At 42.7% G+C, this 24,771-nt stretch overlaps 1 protein-coding gene and 1 pseudogene across 3 annotated transcripts in view; both read left to right on the forward strand.

Annotated features, from left to right (window-relative positions):
- Positions 1 to 24,771, forward strand: part of LOC148368133 (hexokinase-1-like) — a 141,066-nt gene that overhangs the window by 35,715 nt on the left and 80,580 nt on the right. For 2 of the 3 annotated variants that reach the window (XR_015850371.1, XM_088334849.1), the window contains exons 3-8: positions 6,878 to 7,026; positions 7,099 to 7,218; positions 7,589 to 7,684; positions 7,758 to 7,857; positions 10,269 to 10,452; positions 14,283 to 14,438. Coding sequence is in view for 2 of the 3 variants with exons in the window: in XM_088334849.1 (XP_088190975.1) it covers positions 6,878 to 7,026; positions 7,099 to 7,218; positions 7,589 to 7,684; positions 7,758 to 7,857; positions 10,269 to 10,452; positions 14,283 to 14,438 (805 nt within the window). In the remaining variant the exon portion in view is untranslated. Of the gene's footprint in view, positions 1 to 6,877; positions 7,219 to 7,588; positions 7,685 to 7,757; positions 7,858 to 10,268; positions 10,453 to 14,282; positions 14,439 to 24,771 lie in introns of all 3 variants that reach the window. The other variant, XM_088334848.1, reaches the window with a different exon arrangement.
- LOC148368134 (U2 spliceosomal RNA) lies at positions 1,379 to 1,514 on the forward strand (annotated as a pseudogene).

Consider the following 24,771-nt stretch of genomic DNA (forward strand, 5'->3'; position numbering starts at 1 on the left):
ATAGAAGGTTTTTGTTCCTGCCTGAATTTCTTTTTGCAATCACATGCGTGCAGATGAGTTTAGCATGGGAATCTTAGCTGGAAAACAGATGAGACAATAGCTTAAAGTCTTACCTAGTACCTTGTAAAATTTTATCAAAATTGGAAAAACTAAACAAAGTATCTTACACATTTGTGTAATGGTAGGCCTAGGCGTTTCCATAAGTGGCCATTTGAAGACGACCTGTTCTAATAACTTTGCTTTCGTGTATTTTATTTTGGATAATTTTTAGACATTGTGAAAGAGTGTTAAATGTCTGACTTCTTTTTATAGAAGTCCTTCCATATTGTGCACACATGCGAGTAAAAATGGATACCGGGTTGCATTTGTGGACGTTTAGTTTCAGCTATGATTTAATTACAGATCGTAAAATTGAGTAAGATTACATTGTAAATTGCATTGGCTAACCAATGTGTCAATCCACATTTGAATCGGTAACTATTGGCTAAAGATTTTTAAAGCCGAAGTAGGTCATGGTGTTTTTTTTTTTTTCACAATACAGGCCCTATAGGTTGTCACAGGCTAAGTACCATGAAAAAAGCTTGCGATTGGCAGAGAGTTGTGTCACTTAAAAGATATGACAACAATGGCTTTACCCGAAGTCATCTGACAAGTCTGTTTATTTTGAAAGGGGAGTTTTGAAGCGAAACGGAGAGATTACAACAATGATTGTCAAACATATAGAGAATGCTTTTAGGTGGATTTTTTTTAAATCTGTCTGCATTGCTGTGTGTTTTGGAGTAAATATTTTACGCAGTTGGATTCACTGGACTTTTGCTAATATAACCAGACCATGTTTTCGGGGAATCGGCTCACTAGGGGAATATTACAAAGACTCTTGGGTGAGTTATACTTGCGTAACAGTTTCAGGTATCCTGTATTAGACTGATTATAATGTTTCTGTTATAAGTACATTTTAATATGGTCATCATATCTTGAATGAAGAGTTTAAGCTTTCCTTAGATATGTGGCAATACATATTTCAGTGGCTGGTGACATTGCACAGACACGTATTTGTTTACCAACAGTCTGACGGCCCGTCGGCGGGCCTTAGGAACGTTAATTTATTTAAGTAAAATGTATCAATTAGAGACTGAAACGCAACCGTAAGCAAACTAAGTGGGGAATTCACATGAATGTTTGAGTCCCCCTAATTATTAGTTTGTCTTCATAGGTTTTACCAGGGGTATTTGCGTAATTTCTGTGATTTTTGGACTGTGGACTTGAATGAAGGACACGTTGGACGCATCAGGTTAGCACCAAGGCTTTGATGCTAGGTCCTTAGCTTGGCCCATAGCAAGGCTTTGATGCTAGGTCCTTAGCTTGGCCTTTTAAGTCCTTAGCTTGGCCTTTTGTGTACTTTCTATGAAGTCACTATCTTTGATTTTTGCATTTCGGAGATGGAATATGAGCTTGCTCTGTCCACTCCACGCATCGGCCCGGTATTGCAGTACCTCCGGGAACGGGCATTTGCAATGATCGCAGCAAGGCTTTAGGGCTAGGACCTTAGCTTGGCCTTTTGGCTGAGAGTAAGTGTCCCGGCTCCTAGGCTTTGTAGCGTATTATGAACTGACCGATAACGGATAATGGATAATGAATAACGAAGATAGATCAATAACCCTTAAAACCCCCCCCCCCTTTTATATAAATGAATGAATGAATGAACTTTATTTCGAACATTAAAATAAAAACAGGGCAAAAACAATGATTCTACACAAAATAATGATACATAACATGTTTGAAAAGGGGTAGTAAGAAGCAGACCCTTATTTTCCCTACCCCCTTCATCTTCCCTACTAATTACATTCTATAGATAGCTCTCTTTTGTGTCTAAATACAACACAATTTCAAAGATACACACATTACATAGGTCAAATATCAATAATTATAATAACAACAATAGTCACATATTTTATGCACTAATCATCGTAGTACCCATCCCTCAACGTCATAATGCCACTAGTCACCAAACTTCATTACGACACCAACGATAACAACAAAAGCAATAATATTAATTATAATAGTTATGATATAACAATAGCAACAATAACAACAAAGATAAGTATAGTTGTAAACGTAGTATTTCCATTCTCTCGTATCACTCATACCCCATTTTCTTCATCTCTGTATTCCGCCAATAATATTTTTTTGTATTTAAATTTGAACACGTTTATATTTCGACATTGTTTGATCTCGTCTTGTAAATTATTCCAAAGTTTGACTCCACACACAGACACACTCGTGCTTTTCCTGGTAGTTCTCACCTTTGGGATTTTGAATTTACGACAGCCCCTTAAGTTATAACTTCCCTCTTTCCGAGTGAATAATCTTTGGATGTTTTCTGGCACTGTGTTTTTGTTGACCTTAAATAGCAGTTGTCAAGAATTTTTTTTTACCAAATCATCCAATTTTAATAATTTGGACCGCAGGAATAAAATATTAGTATGATCCCGATACCCTACCTAACCTATGGTTCTAATTGCACGTTTTGAGAGGATAAAAAGGGGCTGTAGTGAACTTTTTGTAATTATTGCCCTAGACTTCTGCACAATATGTTAAGTATGTCAGAACTAGAGAACAATATAATAAATACAAGGCATTATAGTTTAAAAGGAATTTGGCTTTATTAATTATTGAAATTCTTTTAGATACCTTAGTTTGTATGTGTCTGATGTGTGTTTTCCAGCTTACTTTATTGTCTATTATGACCCCTAAAAACTTAATTTCTGATAGTGTCTATTGCAGCACAATCTATATTACTAGAACATTTTGATTTTTGCCTTGCAATTACCAATGAATATTACTTTGGTTTTATTTAAATTTAAAGATAATTTATTTATATCCATCCATACTTTTTGGTTATTAATTTGCGATTAATGCAGGTTACCAAATCAATATAGTTATCATTTGAATAGAAAATGTTAGTGTAGTTTGTAAATATTACTAATTTTAATAGTTTTCAAACATTATAAATGTCGTTAATATATGAATTGAATAATTTTTGACCCAGGATAGAACCCTGTGGTAATCCACAACAGATGTTCAAGTATTCAGATGACAACTTCACATATTGCTTCCGCTGTTGAATGAATGATTTTACAGGGTTGAATGAATGATTTTAATGCTACTTTGATGTACTAATAGTGTAGTCTGTAATAGTCAGAAGTCTGAACTGCTCTTTGAAAGTTCTTGTGATTAAGGGCGTCACAAGTAAACATGACTTGACTTGACCTGAAAATCTAGTTAAAATTATAGTAAATGCTCACTGGGAATTTAACAACTAATCAATAAAATCGATAAAAATCGATGAGTTAAAGCGTTGGCAACTAATTAGATCATCGGTTCGTTGTATCACGTTATTCATGATGGGCATATCTTTGCCTTCTTCTGCCTCTCCTTAGACTACTTTTTAATTGATGAATTTATTTTTAAGTGCAGAACGACAGCGCAGTGGTTCGCGCGTGTGCGACACAATTCTGAGGTCATGAGATCGAACCTTCCTGTGTGGAGTTTGCATGTTCTCCCCGTGCTTGCATGGGTTTCCTCCGGGCACTCCGTTTTCCTCCCACATTCCAAAAACGTGCATGTCAGATTATTTGGTCGGTCAAAATTGTACCTAAGCGTGAATGAGCGAGTGAATTGTTTGTCTCTGTGTTCCCTGCGACTGGCTGGCAACCAGTTCAGAGTTTTCCCCTGCCCACTGCCCAAAGATAGCTTGGATGGGCTCCAGCACCCTGTGACCCGGTGCATATAATGAATGGATGGATGGATTTCTTTTCAATATAACGAGCCACTAAAAGTTAAGAGTCGCTATGCTTCATTTGTTTTGAGTCTGAGACGTTGACTGCACATGCCCAAACTGGCTGTTTGACTGCCACTATATAGCAGCCTGTTACGGATGCGCACACTCAGGTCTTAGGTCTACCCACAATACACATAACCGCTCCGGCTACTTTGTACCATCGGAAAGTGTAAATTTAATGAAGTGGCTAAACGACCAACATTTTTAGCCACGGCTAAAAGCTGTGGCTAAAAATGTTGGGCCCGATATATTGTGTGCAAGAAATATTTTTGTTTTGCTTGTTTCAATTGTTTTTTATTTGTAGACTTGGTCTTGAATTTTATTTCCAAATTCATTAAAAAGTCTTGAATTTATCTCGCCTTAAGCTGTAGGAACGCTGACACAAACAGTCACACCCACCCACAACAGAGCGCCCCAAAAGCGCTCTCTAAAATGCACGACACAATGATATTAATGATAACAAAAACAAAGAAAAGCAGTGAACCACCAATAACCAAGATGTTCCAAGATGGCAGCGCGCGTGAGTGCGGCGGCTTCTGGCTCTCCAGTTCGTCTTTTGTTTTTCAGTGTTATTTTATCCCTCATATTTTCCCTTCGACTCCTTTCACAACTACAATAACATCTACAACATCCCAAGGGATATACAGAGACCACCGTATCTCCCTGGGTGATCTGCCTGCCGACAACGACGGAGCAAAAGTAAAAGGCTGCCTGTCAGTCGGGCCTAGGCTAAGAAGGCGACCACACAGACCAGCGCTTCCAAGCATGTTCCTGACCAACGCCAGATCCATCGTCCACAAAATGAGTGAATTTGAGCTGCGGATCGCCACCAACAGCTTTGTCCAAAATTGGAGTATTTTTGTCATCGCGGAGTTCTCCGTTCCTATTCATTCTATATACATCGGACTTTAAGTACAACTCTGAGTCCTGCCATGTGCAAAAGTTTGCCGATGACACTGCGATCGTGGGATGTATCAGAAACGGGCAGGAGGAGGAGTACAGGAAATTGATTCAGGACTTTGTCCGATGGAGCGACGCAAACCACCTGCACCTAAACACCACCAAGACCAGAGAGATGGTGGTGGACTTCAGGATAACCAGAACTCACCCGGTTCCTGTAACCATCAAGGGAGAATGTGTAGAATTTGTCCAGACCTACAAATACCTGGGTGTGCAGCTGGACAACAAACTGGACTGGACTGCCAACACAGAAGCTCTATGTAGGAAAGGGCAAAGCCGACTTTACTTCCTCAGAAGGCTGGCCTCCTTCAACATCTGCAAAAAGCTCCTGAAAATATTCTATGAGACAGTAGTGGCAAGCGCCCTCTTCTATGCGGCAGCGTGTTGGGGAGGCAGCGTCAAGAAGAAGGATGCCTCTCGTCTCAATAAACTGGCTAGGAAAGCGAGCTCTGTTGTGGGCAAAGAGCTGGACAGCCTAACAACAGCAGCTGAGAGACAGGCACTGAAAAAGCTGAGGTCAATCATGGACAATCCATCGCATCCGCTTCACAGCATTATCTCCGGACAGAAGAGCAGTTTCAGTGACAGACTGCTGTCACTGTCTTGTACTACGGACAGACTGAAGAGATCTTTTCTTCCTCATGCCATGAGGCTCTTTAACTCCACCCGGCAGAGTAAAGGCCCACATTAAACCACACCACCTACATTGGATCTTACTGCATTATGTGTTCTGTGTAGCACTATTTAGTTAATCTATATAACATGCTAAAGTGGGCATTTGCACGTCACACTGGGTATTTGTATATTGTTTTCTTTTGGCTTTATTATTGTATTGTTCTCAGCTCAGGGATGCTGCTGGAAATGTGAATTTCCCTTAGGGGATGAATAAAGTATCTATCTATCTATCTATCTAACTAGCAGGACGCACGCTTCACCGGCACAAACGAGACAGAGACTCCGGTAAAAACAGGGGGGGGGACTATGCGCTGCAATAACAGCCGAATCATTGACACACACTGCTCACTCGATATAGAGTTTCTAGCAGTATCGTGTAGACCCTTCTATCTACCGAGAGAGCTAACTGTGGTCATTGTGGTTGCTGTTTACGTTCCACCGGATGCTAAAGTTCCACCGGATGCTAACGTTAGCATAGCGCTAAATCTCCTGCCGGCTGCTATCAATAAACAGCAGCTTGCTCACCCCGACGGAGCTTTTATGAAATAATAATAATAATATTAATTTCCTTGTATTGTCATTCTGTGTAACAATGTACACAGAACGAAATGTCGATTGCACCTGACCCGATGCAGCCGCAGCCAAGAGAGGGCGCTGCCGACCACTTTTTAAGTCTTAGGAATGACTCGGCCGGGGCGCGAACCCGAACCTCTCAAATGTGAAATGATCTGCATTTATATAGCGCTTTTCAAGTCAATGACTTCCCAAAGCCCTTTACATTGTGCTTCACATTTCCCAATAGCGGCCGTGATCTGTGCAGCCATGTAAGGCGCTAACCTGCTTATTGGGGGTATTGGGGGTTCAGTGTCTTACCCAAGGACACTTCGGCATGTAACACGGACAAGCCGGGATTCGAACTGGGATCCCTTAATCCTAAAACGATCGCTCTACCTCCTGAGCTACTGCCGCCCCATCGTTGTCGGCGACTTTAATCAGGCATGCTCAAGGACTGTATTTCCAAAATCGATGCAATACGTGGACTGAGCAATTAGGGAAAAAACACTGGACCATGTGTACAGTAAAATCAAACATCTAGTTGGATCCGGCCATCTCTGTCTGTCCCACACCCCCTCTGGAGGAAAACAAAGCCTATTCAACAAAGACAGTACAAACATCTTCTTTGTTCTTTTATCTTTTATTTGTTTTCTTTATCCTCACTGTAAAATGTGGAACTGGAGTGCCACGTCCAATTTCGTTGTCACAATATATTCAACCCATGTTGTAACAATGACAATAAAGGTATATTCTATTTTATTCTATAACCGAAGCGCAAGTAGTGAGGGGTCTCTGTACTACCTTAGTTTGTTTACCCATTCCTCCTTCTTTTGTGACCACTAACAGAGAAAGGAGACTTCATTGCATTGGATTTGGGAGGAAGTGCTTTCAGGATTCTGCGTGTTAAAGTCAGTCACGAAAAGAAACAGACAGTTCAGATGGAGAGCCAGATCTACGACACCCCAGAAGACATTATCCACGGGAGTGGCACAAGAGTATGTTCCGGCAAAAACCACACACATAAACATGCATTGATTTTCTCTTTCTCCTCCGCCTTGTTACACCAGCTCTTTGGCCATGTGGCAGAGTGTCTGGGTGACTTCATGGAAAAACACAACATTAAAGACAAGAAGCTGCCAGTTGGCTTCACCTTCTCTTTCCCTTGCCAGCAAACCAAACTTAATGAGGTGAAACTGCATTCTCATGTCTTTTATTTTATTAAAAAGCCACTTTGTCATTCTTGGTTATACACTGCAAAAAAATAATCCTTGTCCAATTAAATCAGCTCGTGGGCCACATGGTAGAGAAAAATTTTTTTCAGAATAGGTCCGCGGGCGCCTCAGCTGTCATCAGGGGGCACCACATTGAAGATCCCTTTTTAAAGTTTTGCGGGCCACACAAAGCGATGTGATGAGACACGAGATTGACACATGTGGCTTATAGGATAAGAATTTAGTTTTTGCAGTGTAAAATGTGAACTGCTTTGTGGACCAGTTTTCTGTTTCTTCTTGTCTGTAGCTTTGCAGTTTCACTGAAAGACCCGCTATCTCTTTGCAGAGCACTTTGATAACGTGGACAAAACGCTTCAAGGCAAGTGGAGTGGAAGGCGTAAATGTAGTCGAACTTCTAAACAAAGCCATCAAACAACGAGGAGTAAGTCACGCATTCATCATGGCTGAGTTTAAATGAGAGGCCGCTGTTACTGAGGTCATAACATTTTTGGCAGGACTATGAAGCGGACATCATGGCTGTGGTAAACGATACCGTGGGAACCATGATGACTTGTGGCTTTGATGATCATCGTTGTGAAGTCGGAATCATCATCGGTATTCTGTCTACAGCATGGGTGTCAAAGTAATTTTAGCTGGGGGCCACATGCTTGGAAAAAAATCTCACGGGGGCCCGACTAGTGGTTTTAAGAAAAAGAGAGAAGGAAAGAGAGGCAGAAAAAGAGCAAGAAAGAGAGAAAAGGAAAGATAGAGGGATAAGAACGGAGACAGAGTAAGAGAGAGAGGGAGAAAGATAAAGACAGAAAAAAGGAGAAAGAGTGAGAGAAATAGAGAACGCTCAATAGCAAAAGGGAGAAAAAAGATAAAGATCAAAAAAATTAGAGAATAGAAAAAGATGGAGGGTTTCCATTTCGTTTTCCAAGAGCCAACTCAGAGACATTTGTTCGCAAATTACACTAGTTTGGTGCTGTCAAATATAGAGCTGACATTTTTGGCGACTCATTAGTAAATACTGTGTTCGTAATCAGTATCTAACTGTATGGTAGTCGCAATTTTGAATGGTGACATGATCTAAATGACTAACGATGATAAATGAAATCCACCTGTGTGTAATCAAGTCTCTGTATAAGTGCACCTGCACTGTAATAGTCTCAGAGGTCGGGTTAAAGCGCAGAGAGCATCATGAAGAACGAGGAACACACCAGGCAGGTCTGACATACTGTTGTGGAGAAGTTTAAAGACTGATTTGGATGCAAAAAGATTTCCCAAGCTCTAAACAGTCCAAGGAGCACTGTGCAAGCAGTAATATTGAAATGGAAGGAGTATCAGACCACTGCAAATCTACCAAGATCAGGCCCTAAACTTTCAGCTCATACAAGGCGAAAACTGATCAGAGATGCAGCCTAGAGGCCCATGATCACTCTGGATGAACTGGTCTACAGCTGAGGTGGGAGAATCTGTCCATGGGGCAACAATCAGTCGTATACTGCACAAATATGGCCTTTATGGAAGAGAGGGAAGAAGGAAGCCATTTCCCATAAAAAGTGTCTGGGAGACACACCAAACATGTGGAAGAAGGTCCTCTGGTCAGATGAGACTAAAATTGAACTTTTTGGCAACAATGCGAGACGTTATGTTTGGCGTAAAAGCAGCACAGCTAATCACCCTCAACACACCTTCCCCGCAGTCAAACATGGTGGTGGCAGCATCATAGTTTGGGCCTGCTTTTCTTCAGCAGGGACCGGGAAGATGGTTAAAATTGATGGGAAGATGTATGGAGCCAAATACAGGACCATTCTAGAAGAAAACCTGATTGAGTCAGCAAAAGACCTGAGACTGGGATGGAGATTTGTCTTCCAACAAGACAATGATCCAAAACATAAAACAAAAGCTAGAATGGAATTGTTCACCAAAAATCATAACAAGGTGTTAGAATGGCCAAGTCAAAGTCCAGACCTCAATCTAATTGAGAATCTGTGGAAAGAACTTAAAACTGCTGTTCACAAACACTTCCTACCTCACTGAGCTTGAGCTGTTATGCAAAGAGGAAGGGGCAAAAATATCAGTTTCTCGATGTGAGAGACATACCCCAAGTGACTTGCAGCTCTAATCGCAGCAAAAGGTGGCGCTACAAAGTATTACCTCAATGGGGCTGAATAATTTTGCACACCCAGTTTTTCGGGTTTTTTTGTTAAAAAAGTTTTAAATATCCAATAAAGTGTCTTCCACTTCATGATTGTGTCCCACTTATTGTTGACGCTTCCCAAGAAATTACAGTTCTATATCTTTATGATTGAAATCTGAAATGTGGCAAAAGGTCACACAGTTCAAGGGGGCAAAATAGTTTCGCAAGCCACTGTAAAAAAAAAATTAAAAAAAATAAATAAATATATATATATATATATATATATATATATATATACATATATACACATCTATGTATATACTTGTATAGATACATATATACATGCATTTATATGTATGTATATACTGTATGTTTATATGTATGTATATACTGTAGGTATGTATAAAAAAAAACTATTCATCAGTCTTTATATTGTATTTTTTTTTTTGCCAACTGGAGTGCAACCGTAATCTCTTTGTAGAAATACAATGATAATAAAGGTGATTCTGACTCTGATTCTTCAAAAAAAAAACACAGAATTGCAGTCGAATATATGCTCTTTATTGTCATACAAAAGTATAACGAAATTGGAGAGCTTCTCCTTTTCAGTGCAAGGAAGCGATTTAAAAACCATTGGTTAACCTCGAGTTAGGCCAGCTCTCCTCAATGATTAGACTACAACCGAAACCCAAATGTAGCGGTTTTCCACAAGTTGTAGCTCCAGGTCATCCGTTTCATGGGTAATGGATTTAGCGTTAGTGGGATACATCCTCGGGAGGGGTTTCTTAAGAGAGTAGGCTGGACTTGTATATTCATGTATTCATGATAAACTATATGTTTATGTTTTTGTTTTTCTTGTTTTGTTTGTGTTTTGGTTTTTTAGGAACCGGCACAAACGCCTGCTACATGGAGGAGCTACGTCACATCGACCTGGTGGAGGGCGATGAAGGCAGAATGTGCGTGAACACAGAGTGGGGGGCCTTCGGCGACGATGGATGGTTGGAAGACATCCGGACGGAGTTTGACCGAGAAATTGACCGAGGCTCTCCAAACTCTGGCAAACAACTGTACGTCACTTTCCTCCACTCATAATGCCTATAACATAGGGACCGGGAGCCTTTTTGATACAAAGAGCCATAAAAGCAAAAATATATATTTTTAAACCGGTATATACCTTCAATGCAGACGGTGCTGGGCAAAGTGAAGGAGTGCGCGTGTTCTGTCCTGTGTATAGCTCGGCCCATTCCTACCCCTCACTCAATGAAATTGCTCTGTGTACTTGGTTGGCATTTTTGGGAAATTAGACTTTGTTCGGGTGATTTTCATCATAAAGTGTCCTAACGGTGAACATACAATATTTAATGAGCTTCCGTATAAAGGCTCCCTTCGTGACATACAGCCAAAACAGGATCTGTTGGTGTGACCCATTGACTGTGAACTGTATTGCAGGAAGTGGGAAAATTTTTGACCGAAAGAGCCATAAAAGCAAAAATATTTTTTTTATATTTATTTAATTATTTATGGGGGAGAGAGACCTACTGCCAAAACAGGATATGTTGAGGTAAACTAGTTGAGAATGTGGATTTAACTCAGGTTATGGATAATGGCTTTGGCCCTCGCATGTACCCACATTGGGATTAAATATCTTGACTTTGAAACACCACAGGAAAATATTCAAGGTTTTTTTATTATCTCTGAGCCACATGTACTCACAAGAAGAGTCGTATATGGCTCGTGAGGCATAGGTTTCCAACCCCTGCTCAAACCTCAACATTGTCTGCAATTACAAGCTAATATACAGGCTGTTCCAAAGGTCTTGGGCACATTTTGAAATATTAAGGATATAAAACACATCAAATAAATTTAGAGACTTTCAGAATGGCAAGGAAAAGAGAATTTTCCTGTGAAAATCAACAGCCTATTCTTGTTGTAAGAAATGAAGGCTATAGCAGGCTGGAAATTACCAAGACACAGAAGCTCTCCTACAATGGTGTGTACTTCGCCCTTACAGTGTTGGGAATAAAGCCGTTATAAATGATGCCGTTATATAACAGCGTTGTTTTTTTTCAGTAGTGGTATAATCTAACTCAGTGGTCCGGAACCTATGGCTCGCGAGCCATATATGGCTCTTTCTATGAGTACCTGTGGCTCAGAGACAAATTTGATTGCATGCAAATTTTCTCCATCTCGTTCAAAACCTGAGCCATTAATCCTGTTCAGATACACGCAAAGCCAATCCAAAGCTGAATTATAAAGCAGTGCTTTGCATAATATATAGGGCACGTTTTTCACTACAATTTACAGTCAAGGTGTCACACAAAAAAAAAAAACACAAAAAAAAATTGTTTTGGCTGTACAATGTTAAATAATCGGTGTTCAGTGTTCAGATACCTTATGATGAAATCCACAGAACAAACTGTAAATACGCCAAAACACCGGAAGATAACTTAGTTATTTGTTTGGGTGAGTGAAAGGGATGGGTGGAGCTATGCAAAAAGTGCAAGCACTCCCTCCCATCTCTCGCCCTACGCCGTCTGCGCCAAAGGTAAGCACATCAGGCTCCCTGTTTTCAGAATGTTTTGACGTTTTTACAAAATAACTGCTTGCATTTGGTTTTGAAACCAGTATGTATGAAAAAAAAGGGTCAAAATGAGTTCAACCGATCTTGAGTAATTGCAAGAAAGAGACAAGTTTAAAGTGGTATGTTTGTTGATTTTGGGACACGGGCTCTGGCATTATTGTCTTTTCATAATTTTTATCAAATCATCAAAAATAAATGTGCTGAAGACTAAGCTTCTGTCTGCGGCGCGGGTTTAGCAATTTAGTAAATGTGGGCGGGCGGAGCCAAACCCAAATTTGTCTCATAATATATGGTGTGGCTCTTTCCCAAAACAAATATATTTTGCTTTTATGGCTCTTTGAGTCAAAAAGGTTCCCGACCCCTGATCTAACTTATTATTTTTTCTGGTGTCACAATGCCATCACTTTGGATAAGCGGTTTTCTGCTCTCCTTTCAAGTTATTTACTTGACCTATTTTCAGATTATGTCACCGTTCAAAATAGTGAAGAGAAAAGGCAAATAAGGGCTAAGTTGCGAAAAATGTGAACCAGTGCTGTTGACAATCGCAGATATAGCGGCAACCGACGCCTGTCGTTCTAAACAAAAAGGGCTCTAATGGAAGTGAACGAAGGGATCCGGTCCCCACCAAATAGACAGCTGGTTCCTTTTGAGATGCCTTTTTTCTCTTATGATTGGTCAATATGCACTTTTTGGGGATTTTATGTTGTTGACTTTAAATGAAATGAAAAGGAAATTATCTGCATTTATATAGCGCTTTCCAAGTCAATGACTTCCTAAAGCGCTTTACAATGTGCTCCACATTTCCCAATAGCGGCCTTGTATTGCAGCCATGTAAGACGCTAACCTGCTTATTGGGGGTATAAGGGGTTCAGTGTCTTACCCAAGGACACTTCGACATGTAACACGGACGAACCGGGATTCGAACTGGGATCCCATGATCCCAAGACGAGCGCTCTACCTCCTGAGCTACTGCCGCCCCATATAATTTGTTGAGGATAAAAAAGTTTAAATTGTTTTGTGTTTTATCATTTTTTTGCAGATTTTTAAATATTTTAATTGTATTTCCTGTGTTTTCAGTGTTAATGTGTTTATATAAAAATGTAAAGGTTATTATTTTTTTCTTATCTCTCTTTTTCCTTTTGTCGTTGTATTTTTTATTTTGTTTCGTTTTTCCCATTTTGTCTTTTTTTTTCTATATTTTCCCCCCTTTTAAGTCATTCCGTCCATGAAGTTACATAATAATTTGTAATGTATGGATTAAAGCAACAAAAGCAATGCATTTTTGTCACTTTGCCGCTTTGAAAATTTTCTTCTTCCGTTGTGTTTTTAGCACTTGTTTTCGGTGGCTTGACCAAATGCAGTGACATCTAGTGGGACAATAATACACACCTTTCCTTTAACTTTTATACTAACTTTCAATCTATCAGGCTGAAACTGGCCCCCAGGGCATGACTTTTGGCCCCTGATCTACAGTGAAGCAGCCACTTCAAGAGGCTGACCTTCTAGGCAGATCACAAAGAAAAAGCCATACCAGAGATTAGGGAAGGTGTGTTGAGGGTGATTAGCTGTGCTGCTTTTACGCCAAACATAACGTCTCGCATTGTTGCCAAAAAGTTCAATTTTAGTCTCATCTGACCTGAGAATGGAGGAGATTCATATCGGCAAAAGAACACAGACAATGGACAACTCATTTGATAGATAAAAGTGTTCATGGAAAACAAAAAAATGTCTGGATGTCCCCAAAGTTTTGAATGGTAGTGTACATCGGATACTTCTTTATAAGTGTACACATGCAGGTTTAAAAATGTTTTCTGCTTTTATTGGTAAATGGTAAATAGTCTGCATTTATATAGTGCTTTTCAAGTCACTGAACACTTCCCAAAGCGCTTTGCAATGTGCCTCATGATTACCCATTAGCACACACACACACACACACACACCGATAGCAGCGGCAGTAGCTCAAGGTTTAAGCTTTCGACTTGGGACAGAGAAATCGCAGGCTTGATTTCCGGCTTGGGCAAGACACTGAACTCCTAATGCCCCTTATAAGCAGGTAGGTAGGCAGCTTGCATGGTTGTCGCTGCTATCGGTGTGTGAGTATTTGCGTGAATGGGTAGATGTGAAACACATTGTAAAGTGCCTTGGGCGATCTTTATTGACTTCAAAAGTGCTATAAAAATGCAGACCATCTGCAAGATAGTCATGCAATTCATATACCTGCTAAGAGGGAGCAAATTGCGGATTTATCTTTGCCTTTAGAAAGTAATGTCCAAAATATTCTAAGTAGAATGACAACTTCAGCTTTTTGGGTTACAGGTTTGAGAAAATGGTCAGTGGAATGTACATGGGCGAACTGGTCCGTCTCGTTTTGGTCAAGATGGCGAGGGAGGGCTTGCTGTTCGAGGGAAGGATCACTGCGGAGCTTCTTACCAAAGGGAAGATTGAGACCAGGCATGTGTCCGCCATGGAGAAGTAAGTTGAACTTTAGGCATTAAGGCTTAGTGTGTGTCATTATTTTGGCTCTCCTGTCTGGAAACAGACTAAAAAGGACAACCATTTATTGTTTAACACTGTAACACAAAGTGATCAAACGTAGGAGGAAAAACAAGTACTAGAGAGCAGGGGTCGTCAACCTTTTTGACTCAAAGAGCCATAAAAGCAAAATATTTAGTTTTTTTGTGTGGGCTACGCCATATAAATCAACAACACCACTAGAAACGCTCCCCGGACAAAAGCTTATTTTTCAGCGAATTTTATTTTCCTTTGTGACGGTTGATAATTTGATAATTGCTATTATTAATGCCAGTGGTTGTCGCATATCAATATAAATATACCACTTAAAGTTTGTCTCCCCTCCGCAGTTACTTAAGAGTGTTGAGACTTATTTGTACTGTCATTTTCATCCTAAGAAATTCTTTCAAAACAGGGTACAAGCAGATTTCCTTTGTAAAAATGTCACAAAACCTTGCAAACGATGATACCAAGGTATTTACCTTCAGTGCCGAAGGCTCTGGGCGAGGAGAAGGAGTGTGCTTATCCTGTGTTGTGTGTAGCTCCGCCCATTTCTACCGCTCACTCAAATTGATCTGGGTGCCTTGTTGGCGTTTTGGGAGTTTAGCAGTTTGTTTTGTGGCTTTTCATCATAAAGTGTCTCAACAGTCAACATGGATTATTTAATGAGCTTCCTAATCAAGGATTATTTAGAGGTGTATAGCCGAGTGTTATTTGTCCTGTCATTTTAGTCTTAAAAAAGGATTTCAAAACATGGTACAAGCAGATTTCCTTTGTAAAAATGTCACAAAACACTGCAAACGTTTTGTGACATTCCTGTCGAATTTTAGGTCAAGTCAAGTCCTGTTTATTTGTATGGCCCTGAATCGCAAGAAGTCCATAGAGGGCTGCACAGATTACAGACTATTGCAAACTATTTTTACACCATCCCCTGTTCTAAAACCTACACAATGTCAAGGAAAAAGTCAAAAACCTCAGCATGAGGAAAATGAAGAAACCTTGAGAAGGGACCGCACATTAGGTAATCACCCTTCCAAGATGAGCAGGCTTCAATGGATGTTGCATTAACGGAAGAGAACACTCTCGAACCTTCGGATCTCTTCTTGGCTTTTAGGATCACTAGTAGACCAGCATTTTTAGAGCGAAGGCTTCGGACAGGAACATAGGGGGAAAATTAAAAGTGAAAGATATACATGATATATATGTAAGGGAGCGAGTCCATGCATGATTTTGTATAATACAAATAGAACCTTAAAATCATATCTTATACTGACAGTGAGCCAATGCAGGTTAGCTAAAATCGGGGTAATGTGATCAAACTTTCTTGTCCTTGTTATAAAATCCTTGCTGCAGAATTTTGTACCAGCTGCAGGCTCTTGATTTTGGATTTCGGGAGATGGGAAAGTAGTACATTACAGTAATCGAGACAGGAGGTAACAAACGCAATTATAATCTACGCATCGGACTGGAACAGCATAGAGGGAATTTTAACAATGTTGTGAAAATGGACAAAAAGCTGTTCTAGTAATATTCCTAATGTGTGTGTAGAAGGACAGATTGTGGCCAAATGTGACACCTAGATTTTTGACCAAGTCACTCTGGGTGATGTTACATTTGTCAATGTTGAGAGCAGTGTTTGAGTACAAGTCACTGACCAATAATTAACATTTTTATCATGATTTGTCAATTGCCCTCACCTGCGCTCACTCTTTCAGCCCCAGCTGCCATTCGTTCCCTAATTATTCATCCTCCTATTTAAGCATGTCATTCTCGTTCACTTCTTGTCAGTCCGTCAGCGTACCTCCGCACATGCAAGGCAAGCATTTTTGACTCTGGCTCCCGTTCTGCTCACGTCCTGTTACTGTATCCTGCTCGATCCTGTCCTCTGGTTCCTGTATCGATCCCTGATCCAAGCTCCGTTCTTCTGTCACAGCTACCCGTATCGTGCTTGATTCTGTTTCCTGTATCGATCCCCAATCCAAACTCATTTCTCCTGATTCAGTTTCCTGTACTTCGGTATCCCAGCCACCATTTGCGACCCATTTAGATCCATTGGAAGCTATGCAGGTGGGTCGTTCGTCCCTGTCAGTCTGTCTGAGGGTCTTTTTTTAATTGTGGCGCGCAAGGACACTGGGTCTCATCGTGCCCGTCAAAAGGGGGACCTCACCGGACGTTTGGAGCGCAGCCCACACCCAGACCTACAAGACCAGTGCTCCAGGCCCACCTTCTTAGTTCCATTTCCACACAGTCCTTGTCCGCCCTTGTTGACTCTGGCACTGAGGTCAGCATCCTTGACATGGCCTTAGCCCAGAGGATTTTGTTAAAGCGTTCCCCCTTCCAACCCTGAGCTCTGGACGGTCAACTGCTGGGTACAGTGACACACGTTAATGAGCATGTGAACATAAGGCTTTCGGGGAACCATCTTGAGAAGATCCGGTTCCACCTGGTCCCCTCTCCTAGCCAGCCTCTCGTCTTGGGTCATCCCTGGTTGGTTCAGCACTACCCTCACTTCAACTGGTGGACCGTGTCCACCCCTTCACTGCCTGATCTGTCCAAGGTTCCCGTCTGCTGCCACCAGCTTCAGGAGGTCTTCAGTAAGACCAAGGCTGCCTCTCTGCCGCTGCACCAGGCCTGTCAGCGCGTACCCCGTCGGAGCCAACCGCCAGAGGACTCCGGTCAACCGGGTGGGCGAGAGTGCTTGGTTGTCCACCAAGGACCTTCCCCCCCGGGTGGAATCTCACAAGTTGGCTCCCCGGTCCCAGGGGCCATTCACTGTAGGGCGGGTTGTCAGTTTGTTGGCGGTTTGGCTTTGCCCGCCCAGTAACATGAGGGTCCATTGACGTTTCACGTCTCCCACATCAAACCAGCATCTCCGCCTCTAGCCCCTCCGCCTCCAGCCCCTCGTCTGCTGGACGGGGGTCCCATCTACAACGTGCGACGCCGTCTCTGCTCCAGGCGGAGGGGTCGGGGCCTGCAATATCACGTGGATTGGGTGGGTTCCGGGCCAGAGGAGAAGTCCTGGGTCCCCACCAGGCAGATTTTGGACTGTACCCTCATCAGGGATTTCCACCAGAGACACTCCGACCAGCCTGCTCTCTGACGGGGTCATTCAAGGGGCGTCCGTCCATTCAGCCTCCTCCTGGTTCAACTCCTGCCACACCTCTGGATGCTGATGCTGGGGCGCCTTCCTCCGGGGCATCGGCCCGGTCTGAGGAGTACCAAATTCTTTTTTATTTTTGGACTTCTGGAGCCGTCCCTTGAGGGGGGGTTCTATCATGATTCGTCAATTGCCCTCACCTGGGGTCACTCTTTCAGACCCTACTGCTTCTCGTTCCCTAATTATTCACCCTCCTATTTGAGCACAATCTTCTCGTTCTTTCCTGGTCAGTCCGTCAGCGAACCCCCCCACATGCAAGGCAAGCATCTTTGACTCTGGCTCCCATTCTGCTCCCGTCCTGTTCCTGTATCCTGCTTTATCCCGTCCAATGTTTCCTGTATCGATCACGTTCTCCTGTCCCGGCTACCCATACCCTGCCTGATTCTGTTTCCTGTATCGATCCCGATCCAAGCTCTGTTCTCCTATCTCAGCTACCCGTATCCTGCCTGATTCTGTTTCCTGTATCAATCCCCGATCCAAGTTCCATTCTCCTGTCCCGGCTACCCGTATCCTCCCTGATTTTGTTTCCTGTATTAATCCCGATCCCTGGCTTCCCGCTTGTCCTGGCTACCCGACTTGTTCTGATCTCCGACCACCATCCGTCGCCTGTCCCGGCTGCCCGACTTGCTTCTGCTCTCCGACCAGGCTCCGTTTTCCCGTCCCGGTTGCCCGACTTGTTCCGATCTCCGACCACGCTCTGTCTCCCGTCCTGGCTTTCCGACTTGCGTTGCAATGGAAACTGATATTATACTTGCGAATGATTTTATTTAATGGAAGCATGAAAATGCTGAAAAGAAGGGATACAAATACTAAACCCTACAGAACGCCACAGGTCACACTAAAGGCCTTAGATGTAATTTCACCATGTTTAACACTATCCATCCATCCATCCATTGTCTTCCGCTTATCCGAGGTCGGGTTGTGGGGGCAGCAGTGTTAAAAGGGAAGCCCAGACGTCCCTATCCCCAGCCACCTCCTCCAGCTCATCTGACGGGACCCCGAGGCGTTCCCAAGCCAGCCGAGAGACATAGTCTCTCCAACGTGTCCTGGGTCGCCCCCGGGGCCTCCTGCCGGTGGGACATGCCCGGAACACCTCCCGAGGGAGGCGTCCAGGAGGCATCCTTATTAGATGCCCGAGCCACCTCAACTGGCTCCTCTCAACGCGGAGGAGCAGTGGCTCTACACCGAGTCCCTCCCTGATAACTGAGCTTCTCACCTTATCTCTAAGGGAGAACCCAGCTACCCTGCGGAGGAAACTCATTTCGGCCACTTGTATCTGGGATCGTGTTCTTTCGGTCATGACCCAAAGTTCATGACCATAGGTGAGGGTAGGAACGTAAATCCACCGGTAGATCGAGAGCTTTGCCTTTTGGCTCAGTTCCCTCTTCACCACGACGGACCGGTACATGGTCCGAATGACGGCAGACGCTGCACCGACCCGTCTGTCGATCTCCCGTTCCATCCTACCCTCACTCGTGCGTGAACAAGACCCCAAGATACTTGAACTCCTCCACTTGGGGCAAGACCTCCTCCCCGACCCGGAGGGAGCATACCACTCTTTTCCGACTGAGAACCATGGCCTCGGACTTGGAGGTGCTGATCCTCATCCCAGCCGCTTCACACTCTGCTGCGAATCGCTCCGGCGAGAGCTGAAGATCACGGCCTGAGGAAGCCAACAGCACCACGTCATCTGCAAAAAGCAGTGACGCAATGCTGAGGCCCCCAAACCGGAATCCATTCCCGCCAAGGCTGCGCCTAGAAATTCTGTCCATAAAAGTTATGAACAGAATCGGTGACAAAGGGCAGCCCTGGCGGAGCCCAACCCTTACCGGGAACGTATCCGACTTACTGCCGGCAATGTGGACCAGACTCTGGCACCGGGCATACAGGGACCGCACAGCCCGGATAAGACTGTGCGGTACCCCATACTCCCAAAGCACCCCCCACAGGGCCTCCCGAGGAACACGGTCGAATGCCTTCTCCAAGTCCACAAAACACATGTAGACCGGACAGGCAAACTCCCATCCACCCTCAAAGACCCTGCAGAGTGTATAGAGCTAGTCCAGTGTTCTACGGCCAGGACAAAAACAACACTGTTCCTCCTAAATCCGAGATTCGACTTCCTGGCGGACTTTTCTCTCCAGTACCCCTGAATAGACCTTACCAGGAAGGCTGAGAAGTGTGATTCCCCTGTAGTTGGAACACACTCTTCGGTCCCCCTTCTTAAAAACGGGAAACGCCACCCCAGTCTGCCAGTCCAGAGACACTGTCCCCGATGTCCACGCGATGTTGCAGAGGCGTGTCAACCATGACACGCGCACAACATCCAGAGCCCTAATGAACTCCGGGCGGATCTCATCGACCCCTGGGGCCCTGCCACCGAGGAGTTTTTTGACCACCTCGGTGACTTCAACCCCAGTGATACGAGAGCCCAACCCAGAGTCCTTAGGTTCTGCTTCCCCAGAGGAAGACGTGTCGGTGGGATTGAGGAGGTCTTCGAAGTACTCCGCCCACCGATTCACAACTTCCCGGTTTGAGGTCAGCAGCGCTCCATCGGCACTATACACAGTGTTGATGGCACACCGCTTCCCCCCCTAAGACGCCGGATGATGGACCAGAATTTCTTTGAAGCCGTTTTGGCCTGCTCACCACTCGTAGGAGGGGCCAAAGGGGTCGGGTGCGTAGAGAGCTGGGTAGCGGCCAAGGGAGGGGTCCTTGGCGCGACGATCCCCGGCTACAGAAACTGGCTTTTGGGACATGTTTTAACACTATGCGTCCTATTTTAGAGGTAGGATCTGAACCATGAGAGTACGGTTCCTGAGAGACCAATCAGTTTTTCCCACCAATCTAGTAAGATTTTATGGTCCACATTGTTAAAGGCAGCACTGGGGTCCAGAAGCAGCAACAGTGATGAAGCGCCAGAGTCCATTGCCATTAGAAAATCATTGGTTACCTTGACCAGGGCTGTCTCAGTGAGTGATTAACCCTGAATCCTGATTGAATAGATTAGAAAGGATTATTCTCAGATACAAAATCATTCAGCTGCTGTGCCACTACTTTTTCAAATACTTGAGAAAGAAACGAAAGGTTCAACAAATGTCTGTAATTACGTAAGCTTTTTGGTTCAAGGTTGGGTCGTTTAAGTGTAGGTTTGATGATAGCGGACGTAAAAGACGCTGGAAACACACCTGAATGATGTGTTTATAATATTTAGAACTGAAGGTGCAAGGACCCCAAAAATACCTTTAATCTGCGAACCTGGAAGTGGGTCAAACAGGCAAGTAGTCGGTTTGGCCGTACTTACAACCTGTATAAGATTATCAAGCGACAGATCACTAAATAGTGAAAAACTACCGGACAGCCACCATCTCGCGCATCTTCAATTTTCAGACCTTGTACATGTGACGTATTTAGATGGTCTTTAGAAATCTCTTCCTGTATGCGTTGAATCTTCTTATTAAGGAGACCATAAAGTTATGGGCTAAATGGGTAGAACTATCTGGAATAATCTGTTGCCCTGTTAGCAATGCTACAGTGTCAAAGAGGATTTTAGGGTTATTCTTTCGTGCCGCAATCACCTTCGAAAAAAGGACTGATTTTGCAGAGGCAAGGGCTACTTTATACCTTAACAAGCTGCCTGTCACACCGGGTTTGACGGAAATCTGCAAGCCTGGTAGCGTGCCATTTTTGTGCAGATTCAGTTAACCAAGGTGTGCGTCTTTCAGGTTGTGATCTTTCTTGTAGGGGTGCCACGGAATCCTGGTCACTAGCCGGATAAGCAATACAATAATTCATCAGTGAGTCAATAGAACCTTTAAATAAAGGTAATGACGCAACTAGCCCTAGGTCTCCCCCCCCAAAAAATCTAAATGTTTTTGCTTTTATGGCTGTTTGGGTCAAAAAAGATCCCCACTCGATGCTTTAAAATGAATTGACATGGAGAAAGTATGAATGGTAGTATTTTTTTTTCTAAAACAGATGTACAAATGAAAAGAGCTGTATATGGCTCGCGAACAATAGGTTCCCGACCCGTGCCGTGGAGGGAAAAAAAACGATAAAACAGGCCAAAATGTGGGGGTCAAAGGGTAAGAGTAGGCAAGAAATGAATGCCAATGTTCAGCAAATGTTGGTGTTCGATATGCAAACGTGCAAGTTACAATTTAAGATTCAACACTTCTACAGAAACGGCTGATTTGATTCCTGCCTTTACAGCTTTCTTATGTACTGGAGCCAGAAACAATTTCTCAAAGTTGCACAAATGTTTTGACTACCTTTTGGCCTGAATTATGTGTAACACATGGCAGCGGAGGTCAGATTGTTTTACATTTTTTGTGGGTTAGCCATTCTTGTTTGACAGGACCTGTAAAATGTCATCTGTCAGTGACATTGCAGCCATTCTCAAACTTAAACTTGTGACATAAAGGAACTTTGATGTACATTTGAGGTCCAGATATCGGTAAATGAAATGAAATTATCTGCATTTATATAGCGCTTTTCAAGTCAAGACTTCCCAAAGCGCTTTACAGTGTGCTTCACATTTCCCAATAGCGGCCGTGCAGCCATGTAAGGCTTTTATTGGGGGCATTAGTTATTCAGTGTTGGGGGCATTAGTTATTCAGTGTCTTACCCAAGGACACTTCGACATGTAATATGGAGGAGACGGGATTCGAACTGCGATCTCTTAACCCAAGACGAGCGCTCTACCTCCTGAGCCACTGCCGCCTGTTGCCAGCCATTTTACTGAAGTAAAAGTAATTCAGAATAATATGACTCCGGTATAAGTAAAAAGTCATCCAAATAATTAATTGAGTAAAAGTAAAAAAGTACTTGAAACCACTTGAGTACTGAGTAACTGTCTCATTTTTTAACAACAATTCAATCACATCATCAAAATCTACCCAATCAATAATCAATTACCTTTAATTTAATAATAGATAAATATAATCAAGGTAGATTCAAGTGCTTTCATAAACAATACATTTTTAATAGTATAAATCAAATAAGTAAAGTAAGAACAATTAGCTCATTTATTGCCCAAGTACCGTATTTTCCGCACTATAGGGCGCACCCCCAAAAAATAGTTTTTGGTCCTATATCTTCCATAGATAAGGCGCACCGGATTATAAGGCACTACAATGGGAACGTCGACAGAACAGTCAGATGATTCAGTCAAAGTTATTACCCCCTTAACATTCCCAAAGCTTGCAAAGAAGCAAATACGTGTCACGTGCGGATGCGGTGTCCGTACGATGTCACTCAAATGCATCGTTCCAAATATCATTCGGAAGGTTAAAGTCTTGGGATTCAATAAATGCCAACCATTTCTTAGTTTCTATTTTCTTTTTCGCTCGCAACTTTACTGTGCATATGACAATAAACACTTGGAATTGAGTTTAATTCACTCAACTCATCACAGCAACATCAAGATCGTTCTAAAACAAGATAATAGGGAAAATATAAAGCCGCATAGCTCACCTAAGTTCTCTTGCAGCCATCACGTTCAATAATGATACAAACGTGAGTGTAGTAAATCCAGGAGAGTAAAATATTTACAAATACAGACTAATGAAACATGTTTCTTTATGGCGTAGTTTAGCAAGCTTGCTATTCAGTCATCTTTTTCGGCCAATTGCAGGGTTTGTTTTGGCCCTCTAGCCTATCCGAGGCTCCAAATAACTTCAGCCAATAGTGATCGATTTAACGGATGATTCATACATCTTTTTCGGCCAATTGCAGGGTTTGTTTTGGCCCTCTAACCAATCCGAGGCTCCGAATAACTTCAGCCAATAGTGATCGATTTAACGGATGATTGACACATCTTTTTCGGCCAATTGCAGGGTTTGTTTTGGCCCTCTAGCCAATCCGAGGCTCCGAATAACTTCAGCCAAAAGCGATCGATTTAACTGATGATTGACACATTGGTTAGCCAATGAAACGCCGGTATATAAATCCCAGCATACACCGCAGACTACTCCACGTTCGGGGGGAAATCGAGTCGGCGGCTGTTGCGTAAGTCTCGAGACCTTGCGATTTAATATTGAGCCATATATATAAGGCGCACTGTATTATAAGGCGCATGGTCAGCTTTTGAAAAAAATTAAGACTTTTAGGTGCGCCTTATAGTGCGGAAAATACGGTACTTTTCTAACAGGCTCTGCAGGCAGAACAACAAGCTAGCTCGGGGGTTGGCACCCCAAAATATTGAAAGAGCCATATCGGATCAAAAAACAAATTCGTCAGAGACTGCAGATTTCCGTAGTGCGGTGGTTAGCACATTTGCCTAACACACGAATGGTCTCTGGTTCGAGACTGGGTGGAAACATTTGTTGGCCTGGAAAGGGATAGGTTCCACCAGGCTGTTTTGCTCATGACACAGGAAATTGTGCCCATACAACCCTAGTGGTTAAGGGATCCAACAACCCACCACATATGCTTTTTAATGAATAGCATGACTTTGGTAAAAGTAAGAACTGTTTCAAATAAGGTCCAAACGCCAACCTAAACTCCAAATAAACGATGCAAAAAGAAGCCCCACAAGCAGCTTGACAGAGGCCGCGATGATGATTTAAGCATCAAATGGCATCAGCTAGTAGAACTTTTTCAATTTCCGTACAGCACCTTCAACTTATAAATGAAGTCTACGCGCTGTACCTTTTGAATATATTGCATAAATAAATACCTTGGGTAATCCTCGATAATAAAAAAAATATCAATGCAACCAGAAAGCCTGGATGGCTTGACTTGCTGTTAGATTGGAAATATTATTCTCTAATAATAATGTTTGGAGCTGAGGTGTGTGCTAAATCAGAATCCTTGGTCCCACTATTGCCCTTGCCTAAGCAAGAGAATCGGACTTCACTCTAAATCTGTAAAAGTTCAGCACAGGAATTGGTTATATACTAATTGTTGTAATTATATTCCTAAATAAAATGTCAAAATTCAGCGATTTTATACAAGAAAATCCCCAAATTGTGAAGTTAAATTGGAAAGAACTTTAACACTCAATATATAGTGGCTTGCGAAATTATTTGGCCCCCTTGAATTTTGTGACCTTTTGCCACATTTCAGTCTTCAAACATAAAGATATAGAACTGTAATTTCTTGTGAAGAATCAACAATAATTGGGACACAATCATG

This window comes from Urocampus carinirostris, chromosome 4 (assembly GCF_059441175.1).
Source record: "Urocampus carinirostris isolate Australia breed hairy pipefish chromosome 4, RoL_Ucar_1.0, whole genome shotgun sequence".
Classification (NCBI taxonomy): Eukaryota; Metazoa; Chordata; class Actinopteri; order Syngnathiformes; family Syngnathidae; genus Urocampus; species Urocampus carinirostris.